The 27,264-nt window shown below is 44.5% G+C and overlaps 1 protein-coding gene across 1 annotated transcript; it reads right to left on the bottom strand.

Annotated features, from left to right (window-relative positions):
- On the bottom strand, nt 1-27,178 carry ABTB1 (ankyrin repeat and BTB domain containing 1). Its single transcript, NM_001030598.2, has 12 exons — nt 27,008-27,178; nt 25,859-25,921; nt 24,700-24,755; nt 23,608-23,752; nt 22,169-22,328; nt 21,158-21,203; nt 20,055-20,171; nt 14,735-14,850; nt 9,387-9,485; nt 8,618-8,785; nt 5,284-5,484; nt 1-3,588 (listed from the first exon to the last, which is right to left on the bottom strand). The coding sequence occupies exons 1-12, from the start codon at nt 27,061-27,063 to the stop codon at nt 3,382-3,384; spliced, it is 1,434 nt and encodes a 477-aa protein (NP_001025769.2). The 5' UTR covers nt 27,064-27,178; the 3' UTR covers nt 1-3,381.
- Between the last annotated feature and the right edge of the window lie 86 nt (nt 27,179-27,264).

Genomic DNA, 27,264 nt, shown 5'->3' on the forward strand with positions numbered 1-27,264 from the left:
TGTAGTGAAATATACTATTTTATTGCTGCACACATGCTTACACATTTCTTCTTAAATATATTGTTGCTCTGATAAATTTTACAATCTTCTTAATTCCACAAGTGGCTGGTAGTAAATAAAAGGGACAGAGGCAAGAGAACACAAAAAGGACACCGGCAACAGAAATAAAATCCTACATTGTTTATTTTGTGAGAAAATTATTTGCAGCAAGAATAAAGTGAAATCAAATCTACGTTTTGACCTGGCTCGTGTTAATTAGAGAGCTTGCCTGCATGCTGACCATCTGCTTACGCATGCTTCTTCATAGCCCTATTCTGCCAAAAGGGATGGGGGGGGGGGGGTAAAAGGACCCCATGTAATTGGACAATGCAGCAGGGCTCACAGATGTGACCACTAAGTGCGAGCAGACAGAGGAGGCATGTGCTCGGCTGTCTGCATGGAGCTGCACTGCTGGGGGGCAGACCAAAAGGCCACGCTGACCTTTCTTCCCACGAGCACAAGTGCAGCCTCACTTGCTCCATGCTTAAGGATGCAGGAATGGAATTATTTAAGAGCAGCCATATGGAAAACGCTTCCCAGCACTGTGCTCCTCCTCTGCCTTTGCCGGTGTCCGTTTAGCTTTAGCAGCTGAGGCATCCACTAAGAAAAGAATGAGCATTCCTTGGTAATCCTGCTTCTGCATCTCGCTCAGTACAAACAGAAGGCAAAGGCCACGTTCTGCTCTCCAGTGGCTCCGTGTGAGCCTCGTGCAGGGCTGTCACAACCATTGCTGTGGAAAGTCGACTACCAAGACATCAGATGGGGAATTTATGCAGAAGTAGAGGAGATGCAGTAAGCTAAACATCCTGCTTATGTTCAGTGTCATCTTCAGTCATAAATGGAGGAGAAATGCAGGGGATGAACCGGCTGGGCTAAGCTGTTGGTTGTTTCTGTAGCAGACTTTCATGAGACTGACACTTCACTGAGCAAGAAAGTAGGCAGTTCTGCTCTTCCACCCCTCTTTGCCCAAAATATCTGGGACATCATATCAGATCTTTCTAAATAGTCCCTTCCCTCCTCAAATCTACTGAGATGCCTCTATCAGTTCAAGTTGCATTGGGCAATTTGGTGGTCTTGTCAAAGCCATACCGAGCTTGGAGATGGACATACATCCCCCACTCACACAACACACACAGCTCCTCCCCATGTCACCACACCAAATGTAAGCACACTCCTGTTGCTTCCGTATAGCAACACGCCCCTGCACCAGCACACCCATTTCCCCCACCCTTGGCTGCAGAAAGCAAACCACAACTCCTCCCAAGCATCCTGAAACAGAAGAATTGAAGCAGCCGTGCAGACACTACCCTCTGTCATAAAGAAACCAGTTAAACACAGAAGAGTGCAGACACCTGGGGTCCAGTTCATCTCACTGCACCCCATTCCTGCCCAGCCAGCTCTCTCCCCAGCTTCTGCTAGTGCAAATCAATCTTGACATGATTTTCACAAAGTCCGGCTCCTTGAGTGCAGCAGTTGAACCCCAGTGACACTTTCTCAGTGAATGAAGCCTGCCTAGTGCAAGTGGTACCTGAAGCCTGCTCATGAGTGCACACAGCTTCAAGTGCGTGCTGGGTACAGGCAGATGCTCTGAGCAAGGGCAGCAAGTCTGGTGGGAGCACGAGTGCCTCATCAGGTGAGATCAGATTTATCCACTCAGCAAATCCACACTTGCAGCACATCCCTGCTGAACAGTGGAGCTCCAAACACTTTCCTTATCTGTGTGAAGCACCACCACCATTACAGGAAAAAACACCATGGATCTGCGGGGGACCAATGCCCAGTTCTCACCTCAGATGCTAAAAGCGCACTTGACATGGATTTTTTTAAGCTCTCACTGCAGAGTGACCAAAATGACAATATGTATTAGTAATGGCAGCCACCATCTGTGCAAGATTCTCTGCGTGCTTCACACAATGCTTTTTCTTCCTCCCAACTCACAGCACGGCAGAGTATACCCAGCCTGAGCCTTGGAGACCTGAGACTCTCATAACAAGCCATTCCGGAGACAAACAGCTCTCAGGACAGCCTGCTTGGCAGAAAAAGCTTTGTGCAGGGGTACTGCCTGCTGATCAGTGCTGAGGAGAAATAACATCATTACCCTCATTAGGAGTCTAGGGAGACGAAGAGATAACATGACCTACTGCAGAACACAGATTCAAAAACATTCATTAGTACAAACAGTGAATTTCCTGGAGAACAATGAAGCTACAAGGCTGAAGTCTGAGCAAAGCCACAAGGTCAAAGAGTGGGACAGCTGCCCCCCGACAGACCCAAAAGGCCCCTTTTCCTTTTTTTAAAAGACTTCTGGTGACCCCTCACTCCTGATCTACCAGGAAGTCTGTTTTGCTGTATCACAATGGACCAAGAAAAAGAGAAAAGTACTGTTTCCAATAAGAAGGCATTTCCTGTCCCTGTTAGGGAGACAAGGGGCCTCTCCCTTCTTTATGCATTGAAAGCTGCTGCTTTCTAGGAAATAAAGGTCTGTGGTCTCTACTGTAGTCCCAAAGATATTTGTTCTGGAAGAAAAGCTTTTAAATTATTCAGTTGCATATCACATGCAGAACAAGAAAAATATCAAATCTTTGCTCTGTATCTCCCTCCTGATTGCATATACATTGTCCATCTGTCAGATCTCAGGCATCTAACAATCTGAGTTTCTCCACTCCTCTGAGTGGAAATCCAAATGCCAACACTTCAGAGCAGTGAAAAATTAGAGATCATCTGGAAGTAGCTTTGGCTTTTTTTCACCTAAGAACTAGAATAGCAGGTGAAAACAGCACCTTCCATACAGCCAAGTGCTCCTGCATTTCTGTTAGGGAAGTGCTGCTTACCTTCTCCAATCTTATAAAGCTAACAGTGAAAGAAAGGCCATCTCCTTTCTAATACACTTATAGGGAAAGTTGAATCCAGTTTTCTTCTGCTGCTGCAGGCAATTCAGTAAATATCCTGGCATGAACCAGTTTCAGAAGTGTGCTTTTGGGCAACAGAAAGGATGGATCCTAACATCAAGCAGTAGCAAGTCTCCCAGCACAGCTCCGTCACCCCCACGACTTGCAGTCTCCTATCCACACTGTATTGCACAAAGCAGCAGCTACTAAATTAGGCTGAGCTTTGGGAGCTACTTCTGAAAGAAGAGACAAAAACAAAATAAAACCAAACACAAACCAGACATGCAAATGTCCAGACATAAATAAATTAAAAAGAAATCATGCCTGAAAGTGGATGGAAAGGAGGACAAGGTAGGGGGAAAAAGAAACATTCAGAGACTCAGATGTTCTTGCACTCTGAGCCAACCCACGGGGGGCTGCACAGGCTTCATATGACAGACAGGGTTTGCACACATCAACAGTCAAGCCCTATACTGGCCAGGAGGTTTTCCAGAGCTTCAAGTTTCTGGTTGGCTTCCTCGATGGCACTGTAAGTCTGCACATTGCTAGTGATGTGGAAGCGGATGTCGTCGACCAGGGGAATGGAGTCGGTCTCCTGCCGTTCCTCCACAGCCTCCGCGTTCTCCTTCACAGCAGTCACAAACTCCTCCAACTCCACCAGCTGGGTAGGGTGGACAAAAGCATCGTCAGGAAGAAAAGGCAACAAATAAAGAGAGGTAAAGGGTTGGGATAATGGGCTTGCCCCCTGCTGAGAGAGCCAAGAGGAAAAAGGGGAATGTTAAGGGTATTTGGAAACTCAAACCTTCTCATCTATTCCTATTAAGGAGTATTCTCTCCAGAAGGGCTCCCAAGCAGGAACTGGCAGCAGGAGCCACGAGATGCTGCCAGACAGCTTTGAGAAATGTCTTGCAGCAGGCAAGACAGCAGTCACTTCTGCCCAATTCAGAACCAGGAGACCCAGATGACTCTGTCTCCACCACGACTCTCAGCTTCACCACCAACAACCAACCAGCAGATCAGCAGCAATGAGCTGCTCTGTGCTCTGCCCGACCTGACAGAATCAGGTCACCTGTGAATGATTTTGTATCAAGCTCCCCTAGAACATGTGGTGTGCTGAAGGGTGAGAGGCAGCTTCCGTCTGTCTATGTGACTGAAATGCACCTGGGCACAGCAGGTTGCTGAGCCCTGGTCTACGCTGCACACACTGCCAAAATCTCACCCCGTTGCCACCATCAGTGCTTCTCCACAAGATGCTGGCAGCTGCTGATGTTCTAACAACTGGGATAGCACCATTTGTGCTAACACCCTTAGGAAGGCACACTGCTGATACTGGGTCCAAGGACGCCCACTCAGGTTTAGGAAGGAGAATGCAAAAGGAACATATAAGCAAAGCTCTACCTTGCTCATTATATGGGGCATTAATTGATATTGGGATATCAATTCAGCTTTCAAACCAAATTCTCTTTTAAGTCAGAACCTGGATGCCTACTGGTGCATTTATCATCCCCAAACTATACACTGTACAAAGTAACAGTGCCAAAATTATTTCCTTCACTGCTTTCACAATCCAGGAAGAATTTCACACCTTTCAAGTTGCAGGTGAAAATGTTACATTCCCATGTGAGCTGTACAAGCCATTAATAAAGATCTGTCTAAGGACAAAAATACCCCATAGATTCTAGTTTGTCCTTCTGCATAGCAACTTAGTCTACGAGTCCTGAACTTCAAGTTGTAATCATTCCATGTAACACTGAAGTGGAGCCTCATAAAGAAAACTTCAGTGTTAGAGTCATTATTTCTGGCTGTTCAACAGCAAATTTCCCCAGTGAAAGCCTCTACTGTTAGATTTATCATCCTGGAGGAGAGAGGAGATCATACTGATTACTCTTTTTGACAGCAATATGCCAGGAAGAGCATCTCTCCCCAACTCGTGTACACCATGCATTCCCTGAATCAAGCTTCCCCACAAACCCCACTGGGTTCTCCAGGCTGCAGCGAGTGCATTTGGGCAATATCACTGCTGTTTCATCCACAGTGGCTGAAAGTTCAGTGAAAATCACCTACCCAAAGCACTCACAGACCTTTTTCAGCAAGTTTTTCACCTCACAGTCCATGGTGCTGTGCTAGATAGCCATCAGCATTTGGCTCACTGCAGTGACACTCCACACCCTCCCTCCTAACTCACCATGTGCATTCCTACTCAACAGCTGCACTTTTTCAGGAAGCACATTAAATCAGAGAGGCAACTATTTATCACACACTAAAGTGCAACCACCAAATCTGCTGTATCTATGGCTCTCCGTGCATTTAGATTTATGGGCACACGTGTAAGTGCAGTGGGGGGTGGCTCTGCTACCTTCTCGATGATCTTTGCCATGTACTCCGTGCACTGGTCCTCTAGCCGGGTCAGCTGGAACAGCTTTGCAATCCTCCAGATGCTGACAACGTTGTCTTCATCGAGGATCTGTGCCAACGTCCTGCCACACAGCCGCTTGAGCCCAGGCAACAGGTACATGTCTGCCACACACAGCACATCGTAGGCGTTTTCCGGGGACAGCTGGCAACAGCAAAGAGGGAAATTACTGCCCAGTCCTACCCACCTCACTTGTCTACAGCAAACTGCTTTCTTTTGTGCCTTAGCAGAAATTCCCTGAAATGCTTCTTGGTCCATTCAATGTTAGAGGTACTAAGGAGAGGTAGGAGCTCAACCTGTCAGGGCTAGGTCTTCCACTCAGTCACTACAGAGGAGTTCAAAGTGCTGCAGAGGCAGCTTGCTCAGCACCAAGCAAGAAGTTTGTCATCCTGCAGCCTTCCCCTCTAAGCACAAAGCAATGCTGAAGTACTGCTGCACGTTGGCTGCTAAGAAATGTTCTGTGTGGCAAGAGAAGGAGGTAGCTTTTACCAGAGGTACTGAATGCCATTCAAAGAGATGGGCGGGCAGAATAGAGCACCTTGTCTCTTCCTTTCCTTTTCTCATTTTAGACTCACGTTTTGTGAAAAATATGCAAAATTCCTTTAAGTCCCTTCCACAGACTGGCTTTGCGACGTCAGTCAGCATATCCCCTGTCCCCACTCTCATTTTCTTCTCTTTTGGGAACTCCTGACCTTATCAAACTAAACCTGGAAGGTCCAAGTCAGCCACTGGAAAAGGGAATGAGAAATCTGAGAGCAAGCACTATAGGGATCTAAGATCAAGGATCCCACAGGCAAAAGGACACAACTCATCTCTGCTTCAACCACAACTCTCAAAGTTAGTAGTAATCTCTAGCAGTTCCTGTCAGGATGAGGACAGGCAGAATCTAAAACAGTTCAAATCCAGCTTTGATGCACGTGGAGCCTTCAATCCACCATCAGAGCTGGATGAAGCACACAGAAGGAACACATCTAGTGGCACAGGCATATATCCAAGGTCAAAAAATTGCGTGAGACACAACTAGCTGAGAAACCAATTGCACATCAAATACTACTGGAGTTTTGAGAGGCATTCAAACAGAACTAAATTCATGCACCAGATGCTCAAGTTTACACTGTTTGTGAATGGCCCTTAACATTTTCAGACTCTTGAGGGAGGGAACCAGACTCCCATTTCCTTCTTGGGGACTTTTCTTCCTTCCAAGTGATAGGGGGATAAAAAATGCCATAGGTAATGCTGGAGACACCACCTCCAGCTTCACTCAATCTCTCCCCTCTGTCTGTACAAATACTATTTTTGTCAGCAATCTGCGTCACTAACCTGGAACGATAGCCTCTTTCTGCATAGTTCTGTTCCTGCTAATGTGAAGTGCAAACAGTGCAGCATGAGCACTTTAGCAGCCAGTCTACAGAATACAGCATATCCTGGCTGGGGAAGAAGCAAGATCACTTCTATATAGAGATCAAGCCACACTGGTCTAAACTGATGAACTCTGCTGCAGCGCAATCCATTGTCCTGATAACTGCTCAGCAGCAAAAATACTACTGTCCACATCTACATGTCGTTGCTCACTCTGACAACTGCAAAAGGCTGATTATTTCTTCCCCTACAGCTGTCCACATTGGTGTTTGGACAAGCTACTCATAGCAAATGTCTCAGCAGTGTAACAACCTGCAACAGCTGTGCAGAAGGATGTAAGATGTATTAGAAGCATGTAATAGGTGCTATAGTGCCACAGTGGTGTAACAAAGCTCTTGGGGTTGTTAATCAAGTGCTGCTTTGTCCTTTCGTAAGGCTCCATGAACCTCACAAGCTGGAGGTGTTTGAGTCAGTAGTATTGATGGCAGCAGATTTCAGCTGTTAGATCAAGGACAAACGTAACAAATGTTCCTCCATAAACCCCCCTCGAGCCCACACAAATATTCTGATTAGCCATTTCTCCTTCCACCTGGAACCTTCTCTATGCTCTGTACACAATCCTCCCTCCCACTGCAAGCACTGTCACTACTACAACATAGAGAAGTTGTAGTAGTTCTTTGGAAGAAGCAAAGTAGAAGTGAGGTACTGATACCTGACTGGAGAAACACAGGCTAGGGAGAACACTCCACATTCAAGTGTGGAACTTTAGCTATGTTCCTCTTTTCCTGAGCATTCTTCCTGCTACCTTTTCACCACAAATGAACTCTGGCAGAAAAACTCATGCCTTGGTTGCACACACTAAAATCCATTTTGCACAGGAAACATAGATAGATGCAAGACTCCTTACATTCCTACATATTGTTATTGGTCTGTTTTCCTGCTCTAAGTGCAGACAGAGCAGCTGGGGCACCCCTTGGAAAGCGACAGCTGCTTGGGAAACATCCTTCCTGTAAGCTGTCGTGAGGAGGGCAGGCAGACTGAAGAGGCGCAAGGGAAAGAGTCTTGAGGTCAGGAGCATCTTCACAACAATAACACATGCTGAATACATCTCTCTCTCTACCGTTTATTCCTGGCTGCTGCTCAGAGATGAAGAGATCAACAGAAACAAGGTCACAGCTGCGCGTGCTCTCTGTACATGGCAACTAACCCAGAGCATGACTGCTTCTTTGGAAGAAGTGACGCTGACAGGTGCAGCAGTCTCTGATCACTACCCTACTGCTAGAATGTGTTCAGGCATCTTGTAGTTAGACTTATGGAAAGCATATGCCACAAAATCAAAGCAGGAAGCTGCTTGAACAATGACATTCGTTGCACCTTCCATTAAGCTCAAAATGGGGTCGGTTAGGGCCATTTTGTCCTTACTTGCAATACTGAGCACAGCAAGGCATTGGTCTCCCAGCGGATCCTTTGCCCACCACAGCAATAAGTAACAGTGGCAATAATGACTTGCTACAAATGGAAAAGTAGGCTACAATGCCAAGAGTAAATAAGTAGGAATCTCTTAACCTTTCCATCTCCAAATGTGTTCAATCTGCCATCTACTGGCAGCTCCCCACCTTATCCTACCAGAACCCGCAGGAGACATCAGTAAAGCTCTGCATTTACGAGACCAACATGAAAGCTTATTTACAAACTTTTATCATTGGATGAAAGAGTAGGGATTTGCTTCCCGAATATCGTGCACATAAATCAGCTCACTGACTGGCTCACAGCAAGTCCTATTACACGGGTCTCCGGCAATAGCAGAGTAGGGCAGGGATGTTTATGAAACCACCTCCAGGATGCTGTAGAAAAACAATGCAGTGCACACCTCCAGAAGTAAACAGCACAGGAGAAAATGCTCTGTGACCAGCCTCACCTCTGTGTCATCACTGTAGATATAGTAGAGGACCCGGATGAAGATGTCTTCTGAGATGTTGTGGAGAGTCACCACAGGGATGCTGGGCTGTGTCTGCAGCTCCTCACTCTCACAGAAATGGTCTTCAAGAAGGGCTTTGAAATAATCACTGCGACCACAGAAAAATGCCTGGAGAAGGAGGAAGGGCAAAACCACTAGTAACTACCTCTTCTCACTGCACCAAGGTAACGACACTACCACACACCTGTCAGAAGCAGCTCAAAGGTAATTCTGACTCTGATTCTCCCTGTATTCTGAAGCTGCACCTCCAGTCTTTTGAGTGAGAGTTCTTCCTCCCCTTTTCCCTACTTTATTTCTAAGCTTGCCTACCCTCAGAACAAAAAAGGCATTTGTAAACTTAAGGGATTCACAAGTAGCTTGGGACTAGAGCAGGATATTGAGTAGAGGCTAGATCTGAAAATCTATTCTTATTGCTATTTACTTGCAAACCAAACATTCCCCTGCCCAGGAACTGAACTCACAAACCAGTACTAGGAGATTCTGCAACTGTGAATGCTGTATCTGAATTCATAAACAAATCCTCTCACCTCTGCAAGAAAGGCAAGATTTGCTGTTTCATTAAATGTTTTAAATAATCATTTCCAGCTGCAGTGAGACTTTTGGTTTTCCAGCAGATGAGGCAATGCTATTTCTGCAAAGTGCATTCAGCGCTGGAAGAGCAGACCTACAGTAAAGAAGGAAGGGATTGAAGTATAGCACAAGTGCATACCTTATGGCATAAGAAGTTGTAATCTGCCACCCGGAAACACACATCAGGACAACTATTGAAGTTGTCAGTGCTGTCAAACGGCAACTCCCCGAAACCAACCTGTGAAGAGAAAACAGAAAATCCTACCTTTAACATGCCTGCTATAAACATGCTCAGGACCGTGAGTTTGGACTTCTTGGTCTCCCCAGACACAACCATCCATGCATTCTCACACCACAGAGCACCAGAAATACTATGAACAAAGATTTTAATGGGAAGGACTGGAGCCCAGTCCTTGCACTCCTGACAGAGCTATTCCTGGTACAACTTACAGCTGCTTCTTTCATCCATGGAAACTCCACACACCTCCAGAAATCATTTCTGTGTTTCCTAGGAAGGCAGTCAATCAAGTGGAGGTGAAGTTCATTTCATGTAGCAGGTATCATAAGCCTCCTAGAGCTTTGGACTAGCACATTACTGTGTAGATGTACAGGTGGATGTAGTAAAGTATAGATTACATAGATGCATACACCAGCTTGAAATGGTTTGGCTACAATTACCGCTTCACTTGAATAATATAACATTTCCAAAGCACATTTTAAATTCCTCATTTGATTTCCAGCCAAAGATAGTGTTGTTGAAGTATTAATACTCTAGTGAATTATTTTAACACCAACACACCTCCTCCCAGTCCCACATGCCAACAAAGACAGCACGCACATAAAAAAAAAAAAATCTGTTGGCCTTATGTTATTTTAAAGTGATGCTTCCGAATGTTTTCATTTTCACCTCGTTCTATGTACAGGGTAATTCAGTTGTTAAAAAAAAAAGTTTGTATTCACAGTCATGTAACCAAGACAATTAATCTCTGGAAACAAAAGCTTCCCCCAGTTCTTGCTTTCCAGACACGTGCCCTGGCCCTGCCTGGGACAAGGAATTTGGTTTATTACCACCATCTCTCATCCAGGAAAGTTAAATCCCACGTTTGCACCTGGGAGAATCCTGGGCCAACCACAAAGACCACTCTTCCAACTGCAGAGGACCTAAGCATCATTTCCAGCATGCCTGCCTCAACCCTACCTGAAAGCAACTTACTTGCAGCTTTACTGAGGAGCTAAATATCTCCTCTCCCCAAGAGCAAACAAAGACACAGCCTGCAATGCATTAAGTTGGTGCTCTCGGCCAAGATTAGTTTGTATGCAATGGGGTTTCTCTCACAAAGGTTCTATAATGTGTCAAGGCCCCAAGCTGGCAAAAGCTCACACCACCACCAAACATGGCAGTCTGGCCCCATTTGCTGGGCTGCCTATCCAAAGGAACATTTGGCAGCCTCTGCTTCCTATCACAGGAGAGTAAGCTCACTGACATGCAAATCGGGCACATGCTGTCTCAGAAATGCCGTGTCTCTGTTGTGAGCCCTTCCCTTGCACCCCCCACCAGGGCACTTCCCACCCAGAAGACGCAGTAACCCATTGGGCACTGCACACTTGATCGGTTAACTGCTTTTCACGTGGCTGTAATGCAACGGACACCTCCTGTACCAAAGATGAGACAAACTGCCCCATCTGTGATTCCCCAGGCTGTTATTTTGCTGTTATCCGTATCTCACATTTCAAGGCAATGAATAACCCCCAGGCTGGGACCTGCAAGCACACTGTGGCAGCCCATTACAAAAGCCAGTACCCATGATACGACTGCATATGTGTTTGCCCTGCTGCTATCCCCACCCTTTGCTTACTGCTTCAGTGTTCTCTCCTAGAAGTTCTGACTCAACAGTCACAGCTACAACTTCACAGGCAAATTACGAGTAAGCCTAGAAACAGACTTTGCACGAGAAGCAACTTTTTGCAGCACAAGAAGCTTAGCTTGAGAGGTAAACTCCCCGACTCCTTTGCACATCCCTTCTTTCCTCTCTTTTCATTCCCCAAATGCAGATCTTGAAAAGGAATCCACTCCTCTGGGATGAGCACAGGAATTTATTCATTTCAGTTTGTCTCCCAAATGACAAAATGCTACTGGCTCAACCTCCACCTTCTAGCCCTGCCTGGTCCCCCCTCTGATACTCAGGTTTACAAGGTCATTTCCAGCTCCTTCTACAAAAGCAGGTTCATGTCTTTGTCACTCCTATTCAGCATGAAGTGGCTTTGCAGATTTTTTCCTTTTATTCCCCTTTCACATCTTGACTACTTCTACTCTCCTCCCCTGTCACACTTGAGGAATTTCACCTCCCTTTCAGGGTCTCCCTGTAGAACAACACTTTATTCCCCTGCCCCCATTCAGACAACCATTTTAACTCCAACTAGGTAAAGCACAGCTGCCAAAATTAAGTATATTAGCCCGGAGGCAAAAGCAGTCTAGCCTACGAGGTGCAAACACCTTCACAATAACTCACTCACCACACAGAAACATTCTCAACATCTCTTATTGCATAAGACAGCGTGAATATTTACAGCATCTTCCAGCCACCACAAGGATCAAGTCTTGGCTGTTACGAATTTGCTATTCGTGCTTAAATAGAAATGTTGCCAGAGGCAAAAACACACAAAACAGCTCAGTGACAGCAATTTGTACCCTGGCCAGGAGATTATCTCAGCAAAAAGATTCAGCTGTAAATAAATTACAACACTAAACACAGAGGTTAATGAGCCAAGAAGAGATTATCAGCCCATAATCAGATGCAAGTGGACTGGATAAAAAATTTGGAAGTAAGTTGCAATAGTTCAGTTAATGTGTCTCTGCCAAACAGAAAAAGTAAAGCTTAGGAATGACAGCCATGGACATGGGTGCAGTGACATCGTTTCCAAATGTGTAACAATGACCTTTATCCCAAAAAATGACAAACGGTCACATTTTTTGTAGCCACGCTGCATGTAAATACAGATGGAAAGAACAGTGTTTATTCAGGGCACGCTCTGATGCTCCTGATTTCATCTTGTGTTGGAAAATAAGACTTAACTTAAAAGGTAATGACAAAGCAGTTGCAAAGAAGCAATGTACCTGCAGTCCTCTGTACTGGATCTCCAACTCAGAGGTCACCTGGCAGACACAAGATGAAGCTAGGTGGACAAGGCAGTGGGAGGCCACTTGGATTTTAATAGTACTTTACCTAAATCTGCCACTGCAAAATGTTATTGCAAGAAATCAGTGAAGCAGCTGTTGTGATCAAAAAACTCTGGCTACTGCTAGTTAAAAAATATATATATATACACACACACGTATATATCTCAAATGTTAATCATTGTTTCAGACACATAGTTCATTACTGAACTATGAAAAATGGTATTGTTGCATAGTTTTCTGCAACATTCAAATATCAAAGATGTCACATGTAAATTATTTATTTACAGTCAAATGGAAAGTAGTGTACATCCCAATTTCTTTTGATAGAGCATCATATAATATGCAGCAGCTCAGAGCAGCTCATCAAATTCTGATTATTACCTGAACTGCTAACAAGAAATGCTGATTTTTACTAGAAGCCAAATATCAGGTGTGTTCTGCAGGAGCCAGAAAACCTTTCTGTTTCCCAAAGAACACAGATATTTGTGCGTGACTATTCAGCAGTCCCTGACATTTAAGGTAAAATGCTTTGTGTACTATTCCTTGTGTGGTACCAGACTCTGGAAGAACAAAGGTGTGGGATTTCTCTGTCTCAGGACAGAGAGGTCTAATGCACAGAATTCACCAATTTGCAAGTGTAAGGAAGAGATAACAAGGAACAGGATGATGACCAATGTTTATATATTCTTTATAAGTTAAAGGAAGAAAAAAAGACCAAGAGAGAAAAACAGGAGAATCTTTTAGAATTTACCAGACTTGAGCAAAGCACCCACATTTGTGCCTGGCATACAAATTGTCCACTGAATAGGCGTGTGCCAATGCCCTCTTCACTTTCATGGCTCTAGCAAGTCTAACACTGCTGTAACTGCCTTCTCTCTGGTCTAAGAGCATAGCAAGAAAACCACAACCCACAGAGGCATTCAGTGCTGTACAATGATCATATTATTCCAAGTTTCGTATTCTCCTTTCAGTTCCTATTCTGCATGAAAGAATTAAAAGGGAAATGAAAACCTTAATGCTTACAGGAGTGTGCTAAAAATATTAGGGAACAGCAATCAAACAGATTGCATTCTTTTTATTTGTGAAGTGACTTAAAATGTATGTAAATCTCATTGTTCTAGAGCCCACAGTCAATTTCTTCCTTTCTAGAGAGGTAGTATTACGGCTTACTTGCAGGACTGCCTCCCTGTAAAGCCTGCGAGCATACAGAAAGGTATATTGAAAGCCACTAATAAAATGCAGTTATACAGGGGAGGGAGGCCACATAGAAATAATTTCTGCAGACTGTAGATGAAAATTTGATTCAGAAAGGGCCCTCTATAGAGTGTTCAGCACTCTGAGAAATTTTTCTGCCAAAAGGCAATGCAAAGCATGAGGGAATATTGCAAGTAAGAATCCTTGTCCAGTAGGTTGGTCACATCTGCAGCAAACAAGTCTATTCAGCAGAGGATGAAAAGGAAAAAAAAAAGAGGCAATAAACTTTGCTACATCAGTCAGTCATGCAACCTCTGGGCATAGCCACCAAAGATGAGTTCATGTTATTACATTCAGTGCTTGGTATGAGAGAGAAAGAGAGAAAGAAAAAGACAGTAGACATAAAAGTAAGCTGAATCTGCTGATAGTACAAAAAGCAACAGATGCAGAGAGAACGAAGGGCTCCAATGTTTAACCTGTTCTCCTACAGCTGGAAGTGAAAATCCACAGACTTGAGTCTAACTAATACACCTGATTGTATTTTAACATCATGATCTCCAATCTGTGCTCTGTGGACTTCTCGGTGCCAACAAGACATGGTTATGAAAAGTAAATCTATTGCCAGTCAAGTTTAATTTGCTTCAGAGGAACTCATTTCTGCTGAGACCTACTGCAGCGTCAGTTCCTCATAAGAAAGCTCAGCAAGCCATCTTTCTGTATGTCCCTTTGGGTAACAATGCATGTTGATAGCACATTTTTTATGCGATGTTGTAGTAGGCGTCTGAAGGGTGGCAGAGAGATGGAAAAAGAGTGGGGGCCAACTCTTGTCCCACTGTAATCAATGGAGAAATCCCCACCAAGCACATGGCAAAGGTTTCATTTACCAAGATCACCGCTGGAGGGAAAAGTGCAAGTGAAAGGACCAGCACCAACAGCTTCATTAAACAATTTTACAGCACTTCCAAGCAATAAAATGCTTCAGCATTTACAAAATCAGCTTGAAGCATTAACACCAGCAAACAAGCAACCACTAAACTCAAATGGAGAGAATGCGATTGAACACGTGAACGCATCACAGCCCCACAGAGATCAGAAGTAGTATAAATGCTCCCTACCCGCAGTTCTGCTGGCAGGGCGCAGTCTGCTAGAAGAGCCAGATCTTCCTGCAGCCGGCAGTTACCTGTGGGCTCAATCGTCAGCACTTTCACACAGGTCCCTGGCTTGGAAGAGACTGGAAGAAGCAAAAAACAAAAGAGCAGAGATGCCTAAATTCCTATGCAAACATTCTCTCCCAGTTAGAGAAAAGAGACTCCAGGAAACATCAGTCTTATTGCTGTCTATTGCAGTAAAACTAAACAAGTGCCTCCATATAAACATGCATACAGCATCCCTTGCTACAGTTGGTGAGCAGGGCTGGAAGGGGATGGAGGTATCGTTGTCTCTCCTCAAACTTTCACTTACTCCATGCACTAGAATATGATCTGTAGCAAAACCAAAGTTGCTATAGACATATTTCAAGCCAGCTTATTTTCTGCAACCCTTGTTATTGATTACACTTGAGGACTGTCCTACAGACTGCATCTGATCCCACAAGAGCCACCCATACAGTGAATTCCCCAGCTGACCACCCCTACCACTGACAGTATCACCTATGGTAGAGCCCACGCCAGAGAGCACACTGTTAAAAAGAAGCTGCCCCCACGCCTCTCTGCTCTGCCAAGTGCTTTCACAGGTCCTATTTCAGCTATGCTATCTTAACTTCATACCCGGGAATAAAGGAACTTATTCTTGTTTAGGTAATAAGTGCACCTGGGTTTGTTACCTACTCTCTACCTGTAGATCCCATAGCACTGTGACCCTCAAAACACTTGGACTCGAGGGTGCCTTTGCGGTGTGCAGATATTAAATAACCACTGCTACTACCCCAAATATACCAAATAAACCACACAGAGATGGCAATTTCATTTTTCAGGCCTAGTGTATCTTCCTGTCTTGCCCTGCCACTCAACAGACTGATTAAAGGAACACAATATACACACCTTCAGTTCTGTGGTCTTGCTATGACCAAAGCTGCTGGGGAGCTCACTGAAGCCAAAATCACTTTTGCTTTTCTTTTTAAATTCAGCCTTGCTGTACACCTGTAGTCCCCCAGGCTGCTGCCATGCCCATACAGAAGGGTTTGCTTTCCTTGCTGCTAAAAGCACAGGTCTCCAGTTTGCTCCAACATCAGCATCTCACCCACTGAACAGAGAAGGCTGGAGTCCCTCCAGAAACCACTGGGAACAAGATCTGACATCACATTCAAACCTGCCATCTCTCCCCTTTGCTTGCACTGCCGCATTCAGGAAAAAAAAAAAAGCAGCCTACTGTAGCACTTCTAATCCCTTTTTCCATTGGAAACAGCAGTGTAAGCTTGTAAAACTCAAGCCTTCAGAAATCTTCATTGCTTTTGAAAGTTCGGCTTTGTGAATAAGGAGAGGAGCACTCCAGCTTCAAACCAGCGGCAGACTGAAGTATGTCCAGCTATTCCGTTGCAACAATACAGCTATTAGCACAGCCTTTCCTCTTTCTGGCCACCTCTCTCCTACAGTTCACTGCCTCGTGTTTGTTTTTCAAATCAGCATGCTTTGGGTGAGGACTGGGGCACATAAGACATTCGGGAGTCTCTGTGCGTAGGCAGATGGAGCAGCACCAGCAAATGCAAGGTTGCAGTAAGGAATGCGTGAGAAGGAGCTACAGAGAAGCAAAGTTAACTCTCAAGGACAAAAGAATTAAGCTGAAGCATTCAGCACAACTTCTGACAGGTATGATTCACTGCATTAAAACCCCTCGCAGGTGAATCACATCACCTTGAGACCTCATTTTTCCTGACATTTTGCGCAGCACTACACGAGCTCTGTCAGATGACTCCGTTGGGCCGTGGGCGAAACAAGACCACGATGTGCCACACAACAAGTTCTCCACCCCCTCCTTCCCATTATTGCTGCACCCTTCAGATATGCCACAGCTGTATCTCAGAAGGGCGGAATATCCCAGAAAGGTACTGGAAGAGGAAGGATAACCTACCAGTACATCGCAGCCAGGTAGCATCATTGCTGAACAGAGAGCTGCAGCAGCAGGAGACAGACTGCTTTACTAGCACTGAATGCTACCTTCATACAGGGTAAATAAGCCAAAAAGAGACCAGGCACCTACACAAACATAACTGAGTGCACTTTCTTGAAGAGCCTTGTCCATTTACAGACAGCATGAGGGAAGGAAATTTCTCACTGTGCAATTAGAAATTCTTTCTGGCAGAGAGTCATTTATATTTGTGTAGTGCCTATTGCAACAGTCGCCAAATCAATCAGGCTCTGCAGCACTAATGGACCGAGCAAGTTTTAAGCAGTAGTCAAGCAAAAGAGTTCTTCTCATGGGATCTACAAAGCATCTGTGCGCTTCCATAGCAGCAAGGGAGAACAGTGATCTGTCTGAGAAACACATCTATCAGGAGACACTTCAGGCTCTGCGTCTCTCAGAATCCAAGAGCACACAGTTGGTATCACAAGCAACTTTCTCCTAGGAGAAGCAAACAAAAAAAAGTGACAGAATAGGAAAAAGCTGTTGGCCGCAACCAAGCAGCAGGGACCAACACTTCTTGTAAAAAGTGGGAATTAAGGGTTTTCTGGAAAGGACAACATAAACAAGGCAAGGAGCCAGGGGGAATAACCCAGCCATAGCTGAGAAAGCAGCAATTTTGTCTTCATTTCCAGTCTAGCCCTGCTGGATAGCACTGAACATCATCTATCAACATCATCAGCTGCCTTTGCTTCCACTGCTCAATACTTCTTTGCAGTCTTTTGTTTCAGCTGAGCCTGTGTACTGCAAAAACCAGTCCAAAACAAACACCCAAACTTTTCCAAAATGGCATCACACACAAATGCCTGCCTCATACATCCTCTCCCAATGTCACAACAAATTATTATCACTGATTCTGAACATTCAGTGCCTCCATATGAAGACAAGTATCACAAATTTTGCTCTAAACATTTTTGCCCCACAGCCTGTAGAAATAATTACAGAGCATTTGTTTTTAAATATATCTACTTCTGAAGGAAGTGGATTATGGATCAATCTGGAAAAACCCTGTTGGAGCTCTTCCAAACACTGCAACAGTCTTCCTTCTTACAGACATAGCGCAGGAAAATACACAGTGTTCACAAAGCTGTCTCAGGTGCAACAGAAGGCCATAGGTCAGCCTTTCCAGGGTTCTCCTAAACTGCTGTCTGTGGATGCTAAGTCTTAAGCACTTCTGAAATGCTGATTATCTACATAACAAGATTGCAGAGACTGCAATTATCTACTGGAACTGCACAGGCCTGAATTCACATATTATATTAGGCATGTTTCAACTTTATAATATAGATACAAGACAAGATCCTGCTCTGCAGACCTGAATCAGATGTCTGTTCCATAGAAAATACTTTGAAGAGGCAGACAGTCCTAATGTACTAGAGGGAACAGGAATGATTTGTCAAGTGTCAGCCATGATGTGATCTAAGGTTTTTACTATTTTTAACGTCTATAATTCTTGTATACATTATTTTTCTGGAAAATATGAGACAAAAACATTTAACAGATCAATCAGCTGTTCTGTCTATTCAGTTGAATCCAACCTGTCATAAATAAAAAGCAAGGCTTGTACTTCCACCATTGCTATAAACACATTGATTATGTCTAACGTCAGAGGCCCCAGAAACAAAGAACTCCTACCTGACAAAGAAGAAAGAAACCAAATGATTTGTTCTGTGTCACCTAGGAAGCTTATATCATGCTTGTAAGCACAGATTGTATTTGGAACTTCCAACTACCATGAGATGTTACTTCACCATTTTCTGTTTCTGAGCCTGCCAAGAAGTCACTAGTTTTGCAGTTTACCAATTTAACCACTAGACTTTGTAATCCTTGAGTTTCCAATGAGTGGCTTCACACAGCCAAACTGTCCACCTTATTTTCCTGGCACAATTTAATATGATGTTTGAACTGACTGTATGAAGGTGGAATGGTTACCTCCAGGGTCTCAGGTGGACCCTAGAGGGGAAAAAAACAACAGAAAATGATCTCCAGCATCTCATTGGATTACTCTGATACCAAAAGGTACCACAAGATAATTCTGTCACCTGATTTTTTATTTTCTAGTCATGGTATTCATCACCACTCCCTTTTTTCACCAATCATTTAATAAACAAATTGCTATCTCACACTTACTCATAGAAAGAAAGCAAGAAATATATATACTTAATTTCTGCAGGTGTATGTTAACATTAGTGTTTATGTGGCTGAAGTAATGCTTATAACACAGCTTCCATGATGCACGGACTTACAGCCTGATCTATATGAGAACAGCTGTACTGTGGTAACCTAATTGCACATGCCTAAGGGGACACATATACATGGCAGTATCTTCCATGCGATTTGCAGATGAGGAAGTTCTTGAGGCAGAAGTATTGTGCCTATCTGTTAAGCTCTGCAGCTCTTAAGAGGCTGAATAATCTGAATTTGTAATTCAAAAGGGAAAGCTGCAACAGCTACACCCTCAGATGAAGGAAAAAGACGCCACTGATTTAAAAACTACCAGCTACATTACCTTCCTGAAACAAAATTAACTTGGTGGAAGTAAAGGAGTTAAATGAGAGCAAGAAACACAAATCAGCTCTTTTTTCAGCCAGAAGGTTTTGTTACTAGATAATTTTTTTCTTTAATGACTAACACTGCTTTCCCCTACTTGAGCTGTTTTGATTCTTCACGTGTCCTTTCGCTTGAATTAGGAAGACGAATGATAAATTCCAGCTGTTGGTTTTCATGCAATAAGCTGATGTCATGATTAGATCACAAGCTCCCTGAATTATAAAAAGCTCTCAAATAGAGGATTGAATCATTTAACGTTTGGCACATACATGAATCATAATACACGTGGCCTTTCTCAGATCTCTGCTCTTAAAAAGAAGTGTTCTATCTCTTTCCACATCTCTTCTGAGCCAATTATCAAATGTTTTCCTTTGGTTAAGAGGCAGCTAAATGCAGAAACAGACTTCCAATTGTACATATTTTATCTCCCCTGGGATTTAAATAGGGTCTCTGCTGAAAAGCACTTCCCAGTATACCCTATAGCGTGCCAGTGCATGGCTGGCATCCATAGCATAGTCCTGCTGCCATGGCTGTTCTACTATAGTGAAAACATTCAATATAAATGATAAACATGCATATGCTAGAGAACACTAAGCTACCCTACAGAGAACATATGACTGAAAACTATTGAGCAAACACGGGAATTCCAGAATAGAACTGCTTTCTGGAAGCCCAAAGGGCACAATGATGCATCGTACCTTCCTCTTTTTCCCCCTCAAAGGGCATACACACACACACAGCAGAGACAACAGCAAGTAAAATGCTTACCAAATTCATAGACTTTTTTACATTTGGTCTCCAAGTCATCTATGAGGTCCTGCAGCCGACACTGTTTGGCTAATCTCTTGCAATCATTTACATATTCTACGTCAATATCAAGACGACCTGTCAAGGAGAAATGCAAACAGCTCTTTTAACCCATATCACTTAGGTGTAAAAGTAGCAAATTCAAGGACTGAAGACTAGATGGCACAGAAATTCATCAATTAGATACAGTGCCTCATCTTTCAGTGCCAGGTTACGCTCATTCCAAGAAGCTAAGATTTGCTACCTCACCAGCCCCAATTTGGTACATCGCATATGATTCACATCCCCATCTTCCAGTGTCTACCCTAACAGCTTCATTCAAGAAGTCAAAGACTTAACAGGTTTATTCAAAAAGGCTCCTAATTCTCTCAGAAAAGAAAAAGAGCACCACAACAGCAGCATGCATGACTGCCACCATGGGTTTTGTAGCTTAGGGTGAGAAAAGACCTTAAGCCACTATGCTGTCATCCCAGAATCTTTTACCATCACTGAAAACATGGTGAGGAACAGTTCTGTAAACACTGGACTGGAGGACAACCTTGAAGTTATTTTCTGGCACCACCTCCTGGCCTTTAGCAGTTCAGCACTCAATATGCCTACAACACAACATCTGACTTTTTGATGGAAGTTTTATTGAAGTTCAACTTCTGCTCAGAAAAAATAATCAGCCAGTAGTCAAATCATTCAGAGCGCACTGCTCAGATCTGTCAGACTGAAGATGTCCTGTATAGGAAGCAAGGTTTTCAATAGGTATGGCAACTGTTATTCCAGATGATAAATTCACTTTCTCTAAGTTAAAAATCCATTCTCCACATTCGTTCAACCAAAGCTGATGTTTTTTTAATTGACTGTAAAGCTATTGGCGGGACAAAAACTGGAAAAAAGGTACGAACTTGGAAGAGCTGTGGATTGCTCACATTCTTCTCTTTGCCAGCAGAAAGGATATGTTGGCTACTCATGTATCCAAACATGTCTGTCTGCAAGCCAGAGTTACTCAAACTGTGCTGTGGCAGAGGGACAGACAGCAGCCCCCAAGCCACGTATACATACAGTAAATGATTTACCTGTGTATAGATACTGCAGCAGAGAGCCAAAAGCTGTGGGATTAATCTAAAACAAAATATGAGAACGTTACCTTGAGAATTACCAGGAGTTTAATAACAAGCTTGAAACATGCCTAGACACAAACATGATCCTGCTGAGAAAAAAAAAGTTGGGGGAAAAAAATACCACACACACACCTCATCTAAATAGCAACTCAGACACAGCAGTTTGAACACCCAATTTCCTTGCTCCTTGCATAAGTAATGCTGCCACTCCACTTGGTTTACACAGCTCTTCAAAATGTATTGGCTGCTACTTAATCCATGTGCCCGGGAGAGAGGACCAAATTAATGGAGGTGCTCCAAAGACAGTTTTAATGCAGACTCTGTAAAATCCAGTCTTTTACTGGTCTCAAACATTTCCAACTCTTCTTTTTTAATTTGAGAGGCAGGCTGTGTTCTTACACAAAGAGAAAGGAGAGACATTAAGTAATGTCCTGAGAAATTGGAAGTATGTTTTCCACAAGAGGCTTTGCACTGCCACAATTAAGCTATAGAAACATATGCCAGAGTATTGGTGATTAATGGATGGAATGCACTTAACAGCCTATTTAGTTCTTCCTGTAAATGCAACAAAAGGGACTCAATTAGTGCCAATTATGGAGGTGATGTCTTCACTATGGACCACCTGTCCACCAGGAATTAGACAAATTCAACTCATCCCACAGAGGAGCTGTGACGCAGCTGGCAGATGGTAACAGCTACCTGCTACTGCAATTAATTAAGCTATATTTGAGCCCATGATAGAGGGAACAAAGGCAAAGTATGCAGTCAACATGCCTTTTGTCATCTGAACAAGATGCTGTTTTATGCAGAGTGCCTTCACAAGTCTTTCTCCTTACCTAGGGTCATGCTGAGCTCCAGGAGCTACACAGTGTGAAAATTAACCCTCACATCATCCTTCCCACTCACTTTTCTCATACAGCTGAAATAAGAAAAGAAAGAAAAGGCTAGAATAACAGCCACGCTCACCAGCGGGTGCTTCAATGCTATCATGTTCTTTCCCTTCCACTTGGTCTCAAACATTTCTGCAAAGTAGGCACTGCGAGCACTGAGAATACAGCGGTGGGCACAGAAGGATTTGCCATGAACAATAAAAACGATGTCACTTTGATAACCCTGCTCCAGCAACCTGTAGGGAACAAGAAGAGAGGAAAACTGTTGCAGAATTAAAAAGGAGAGAATGGAGCAAAGCTAGTGGGAGACATGGCACAATTAGGCTCTAAATGAACAACAGGTCACAGAGCACAGGGGAAGAAGGGTTTAAAAGACTTGTTTTGTCTAGATGCCTCTTATCAAATAGGATGCACATACTTTCACAAAAGAATTACTCCACCACCAGATATGGTGCAGTTTTCCTGCTCTTGGGCTGCTGTCAATGTGCACGCCCTAACCATGCAGCAAACAGGAAAGCACTTGAGATGACACACCCTTAGATGAAGGAAGGATGTTACAGCCATGCAACACAGGAGATTACCACATACGAGCCGAAGCCCTGTTTATGTTTGCACACCCATACCCTCCCTCATTCTGTAAGAGGAGAAATATAAGATTGCTACTTAAAAGACTTTCGGCATCCATCACCAGTGTTTCCTGGTAGGCATCACCACTTGGCTTTCTATTTTCACAAACATCCACAAAAGTCAAATGAGGTAGGAGAAGTCAGGCATTATACTCCCTTTAGAGAGCAATACTGATGTCCAGAAAGGTGTGAGGTCATACAAGCAGCTGATGTCAAAGCAGAGTCTTGAATGCTGACCTCGATTTTCTGCCACTAGAACATCCTTCCCACTAATGTCTCGCCCAAAACAAAATAAAAACAGTTGTGTTTATTTTTCGCCCCTTACCGTTGTCTTTTGTATGAATCTTAATGCAAGGTCCGTTCAGAATGAGAAGTGGAAAACAGCACATTTTGGTTTTCATGTGTACAGAAAAAGAACAGAGCAACCTCCCTATAAGGGAGCCTAAAGAAGCCCCAGATTGAGTATCTCAGAAATGAGACACCTCTTATCACTGTTGGAAACCTTGGCTTGTAGGCTATTAGCACTTTAGGCCTGAAACTTAATTTTAGCTGATATTTATTCTAAATTGCTGATGTAGTTTTAGTGATCTGATTTTGGTTTGATGGTCAAGGATGACATTCTAATACTTCCACATTAGAAAGAGCAGCTTTCCACTGTCTGTGGAGTATAGGTCACTAGATGTTATATCTGAAATGTTTGTATACCAGGAAGTCAACCCTTTGGGCATGGAGGAACATCCCTTAGGAAGCCCTATATACCAAGGAATAAGATAGGGTTCTGATTAGCTGACTTTCAAATCCACCTTTTACAGAGAGCTTGAATATCTAGGTTAGCGGCTAAGGAAGGATGACAGAACGCGTGGCACACGGAGCTATTCCATCTGCTTACCGCTGTAGGAAGACATCATAGTAGTCTCTTTTCATGCACTTTGCTGTGATCTGCTTGTACTCCTTCAGCAGACGTCGGATGGCATCACTCAACGCTCCATACAAACAACGCTCCCCATCAAATGTGTTTGCCTCACATTTCGCTCCTGCAAAATGGCAACAGGTACATGTCAGCAGGCAGCTACATCTTTCACGTGTCCCTGAATGATCACTAAACAAGTGTGTTACTTGGCTGGTGACGTGTTTCACTGTGATCTCTTATGCTACTGTGCTTTATTATGAAAATTCAACTCCCCCTACACCTGCATCACCTAATGCTGTTCTTCTACCACTTCATCCCTTTCTGAAGGCATCATGACTCATTTATACTGATTTTGGGAATAAGTGCCTCAGCATGATTCCAGCAGTGTTCTGAAAAGAATCTCACTGTAGAGAGCACGACGACCTCCTGGACTTTTAACAGCTCCTCCAGAAGGCATTTTTGCCTTGTGCAAAACACCTCTTTAGTTAGACTCTGCTAGAAATTTGAAGGGCACTTGCATTTTCCTGTTTCAGAAATATATGTGGGGTATATTAAGGTTCACTGAATGCAGCAAAAGGTACACTGAATGCACCACCATGACCTTAAGGAACTTGGGTGCTGAGAACCTAAGGGGCAAGCACTTTCCATGGACAGTTTGCCTTACTTTGCTTAAGGTTAGCAAAAAGCCTTTGTAATTCACCTTTGAGTCCTGTAGGAAGCAAGGCTAACAGAAGACTCCAACAAAGTTTTATATGAGTTCTTCAAATGAAGCACAATTCTTACACCAACATACTCCCAAAAGAAATGCAGACTTCCAAAACGTTAATTGTGATTTCTGAAAGCCATGCTGTCTCTTAAGTTAACACAGAAAGCTTTGCTGAAGTATATTCAAGCAGCAAGTGGTCTGCAGAAGGGGCCAGGATGATCCGCAGTGACCAGAGGGTATCAAATGCAGCCAGAGATTGCTGATCAGATGGTTCATTTAAAAAGAAGTTTCCACAAGCTACGGTTAGAACAATATAGTCTCTACAGACAAATACAAAGAAATATAACTGGGACACTTTTGCTCACCATTGGCTAGAAGATAGCGTACAAGGTCCTCATGTCCGCAGAGGCAAGCATAATACCTGGCAATAACAAGAGAAGGAAAATTGGAGATGTAGTAAGATGCAAAATTCAGTGTCTCAGCACACAACAGCATGCAAAATTTAGCATTGAGCTACCCGTGATAAGTTTAGAAGATGGCTCCTCATAGGAGTGAGGAACTGCTCCCAAATAACACGTAAGCCTGACCCCAGCAATTGAGTAAGTAGGATCTGTTCCCAGCACTTATAGGCACTGCTGTCTTGCAAGGAAATTTCGAGGTCCCAGTCTGAGTTCTGCATCTTCTGTTGCACCACTGCTTGCCAAATCTGCCTCCTTATTTTAACGGAGTTCATTTCATGGGCACTCAGCAATTCTACTGAACTCTCAGGAACACTCCTTTGTGTATCAATCTGATCGCTGCGTAGGGTGACAATGAGGGAACAGCATTCATATCAAACATACAGCAAACACACCCCTCAAAGTCTTTCTTACAATAGTTTTGTCACTCCCTTCACAATCTAAGGCATTTCCAATTCACTGTCACAAAGAGCCCAAACTGTCCTACTAATTAGGAGAATCTTATCACCTGCACTGTAGCAGGCAAATATGACTTCATTTTGGAAGTTACTCCATACTCTAAATACACTGCAGATGTCTAACGCTGCTTTGGAATTAGGATGCAGGAACTTAAAAAGTTCATGCGACCCTCCTAAGCATCAGCACAGATTCCTTACAATCTATGGCAAGTTCACAACCTTGCCAGACAGCAAACCCACCATCACCTTGCATTTCATCAGGTCATACCTTCACCTGGCAAGACATGCTAGAATGCCACAGACCTCAATAGAAAGAAAAAAAAAAAAGGTCTACCCAGGCCACGAACAGACTGCTCTATCCAGGTTATATGGTCACTAAATTAACTGTGCTTCTCAGCACTAAGCCAGCACGTGTCCCTTAGTGAGACAAAGGCACATTTATCACAGCACCCACAGAGGAGAGAAGCAGAAACACACAGCCAAATCTCCTGCAAAGCAGAACCCAACTCATTTTGTAACAGAGCTCCCAGCTGTGATGCAAAGAGAGTGAAAGAGCCCTGAAAGCCCTGCCCTCCCACCCAGCCAGCACTCTAGGGTGCAGGACTCACAGAGGTGTACTGTCCCACTTATCACGGACATTAATTTCCACATCTCGCTGCTCAAGAAGGTATCTGGAAGAGAAACGGGAGCAAAGTCATAACTTCATGCAGTTGCTTACTCAGACATATTCTCCTCTTTAAAAACATGCAAGTTTGAGTTTGTACAGTAACTTCCAAAGGCACAACAGGATCTTGCATTCAATCTGGGGAGACGTCAGCTATGGCTGAAGGGGCATCAGGCAAATCAAAGAACTGCAGCACAGATTGGTGGCTCCTTCAGTCTTCAGTCATGTGTAAGGGAAAAGAGGGATCAAATCCACCTCCTGCTGACCCACAGCAGGGCCAGAGCCATAAGAAAAGTAGGAGCAGTACCTTCATATCCTCCTAAAATGCTCACAGCCTGGATACTCACAATACGTGGCCGAACTTAAAAAGCCAAGGCTGGACTCCTGTGACTTTTCTTGCCATGACACTAGTGTCACTCCAGACTGCCCGTAATTCCTGACGCTCCCTTGTCCTGCTCACTTACACTGCATCAAGCACTGCCAACTCTTCTCCTTTGGCATCTCTAGAAGCCAACCTTCCCCATATGCACAGGTCTCCCAGGCAGCCTGGCTCTTATTACAGCCTGTCCCCACCTACAGCGACAGCCATCCCTGCAAGCCACACGGAGGCCCTCAAACATTCTCCTCACCCACCGCATCAGTTCCTCCTTTCCCTCCCTCTATCCTTCCTTCCTCAAACTTCAGCCCCACCTGATTGCCCGCTCAGTTCCCTCCTTCTCAGCCCACTTTGACTCCAGGTGGAGTTCATCCCCTTTGCTTTCAGTGTTCTCAGACTGATGGTTTCTCCCGTCACCTCACTGCTAGCTACCTAAATCTTCTGCAAGGCCACCCGCAGGGCCTCTCCCTCTACAGCAAAGCTGCAACGTACCATTTGCAACGACTTAAGCCGAAGTAACCGTACAACTGATACAAACGGCCCCCAGGCCTCACCCACTAGCAGGAAAGGAGCCAGCTCTCCCAGCTGTCCCACACCGTTGCCCACAGAGGCAACAGGCTCGCGGTGCCCGCCAGGGGGCTGAGGGAGGAAGGCCGGGGATCGCGCCGGGCGAGGCCGCGAAGCGCCCACACCCCCCACACCCGAGGCCCCGCTCACCGCACGCGGCTCACGTCCCCCTTCTTGCAGCTGGTGAACAGATCGTTGGTGTCCATGGCCAGGGCAGGCCGCGGGGCGGCGGCGCCGCATTGACTCTGCGGGCGAAGGGCAGACGGCCGGGCCGGGGCGCGGGGCCGGAGGGGCCGCAGCAGCGACGGGACGGCTGCGGATGTAAACACGGAGCGGGCGGGGCGGCAGCAGAGGCCCCGCCGCCGTAAGGAGGAAGTGCCTCGAAGCGCAGCGCCCCCCCCCGCGGC

This window comes from Gallus gallus, chromosome 12 (genome assembly GCF_016699485.2).
Source record: "Gallus gallus isolate bGalGal1 chromosome 12, bGalGal1.mat.broiler.GRCg7b, whole genome shotgun sequence".
Classification (NCBI taxonomy): Eukaryota; Metazoa; Chordata; class Aves; order Galliformes; family Phasianidae; genus Gallus; species Gallus gallus.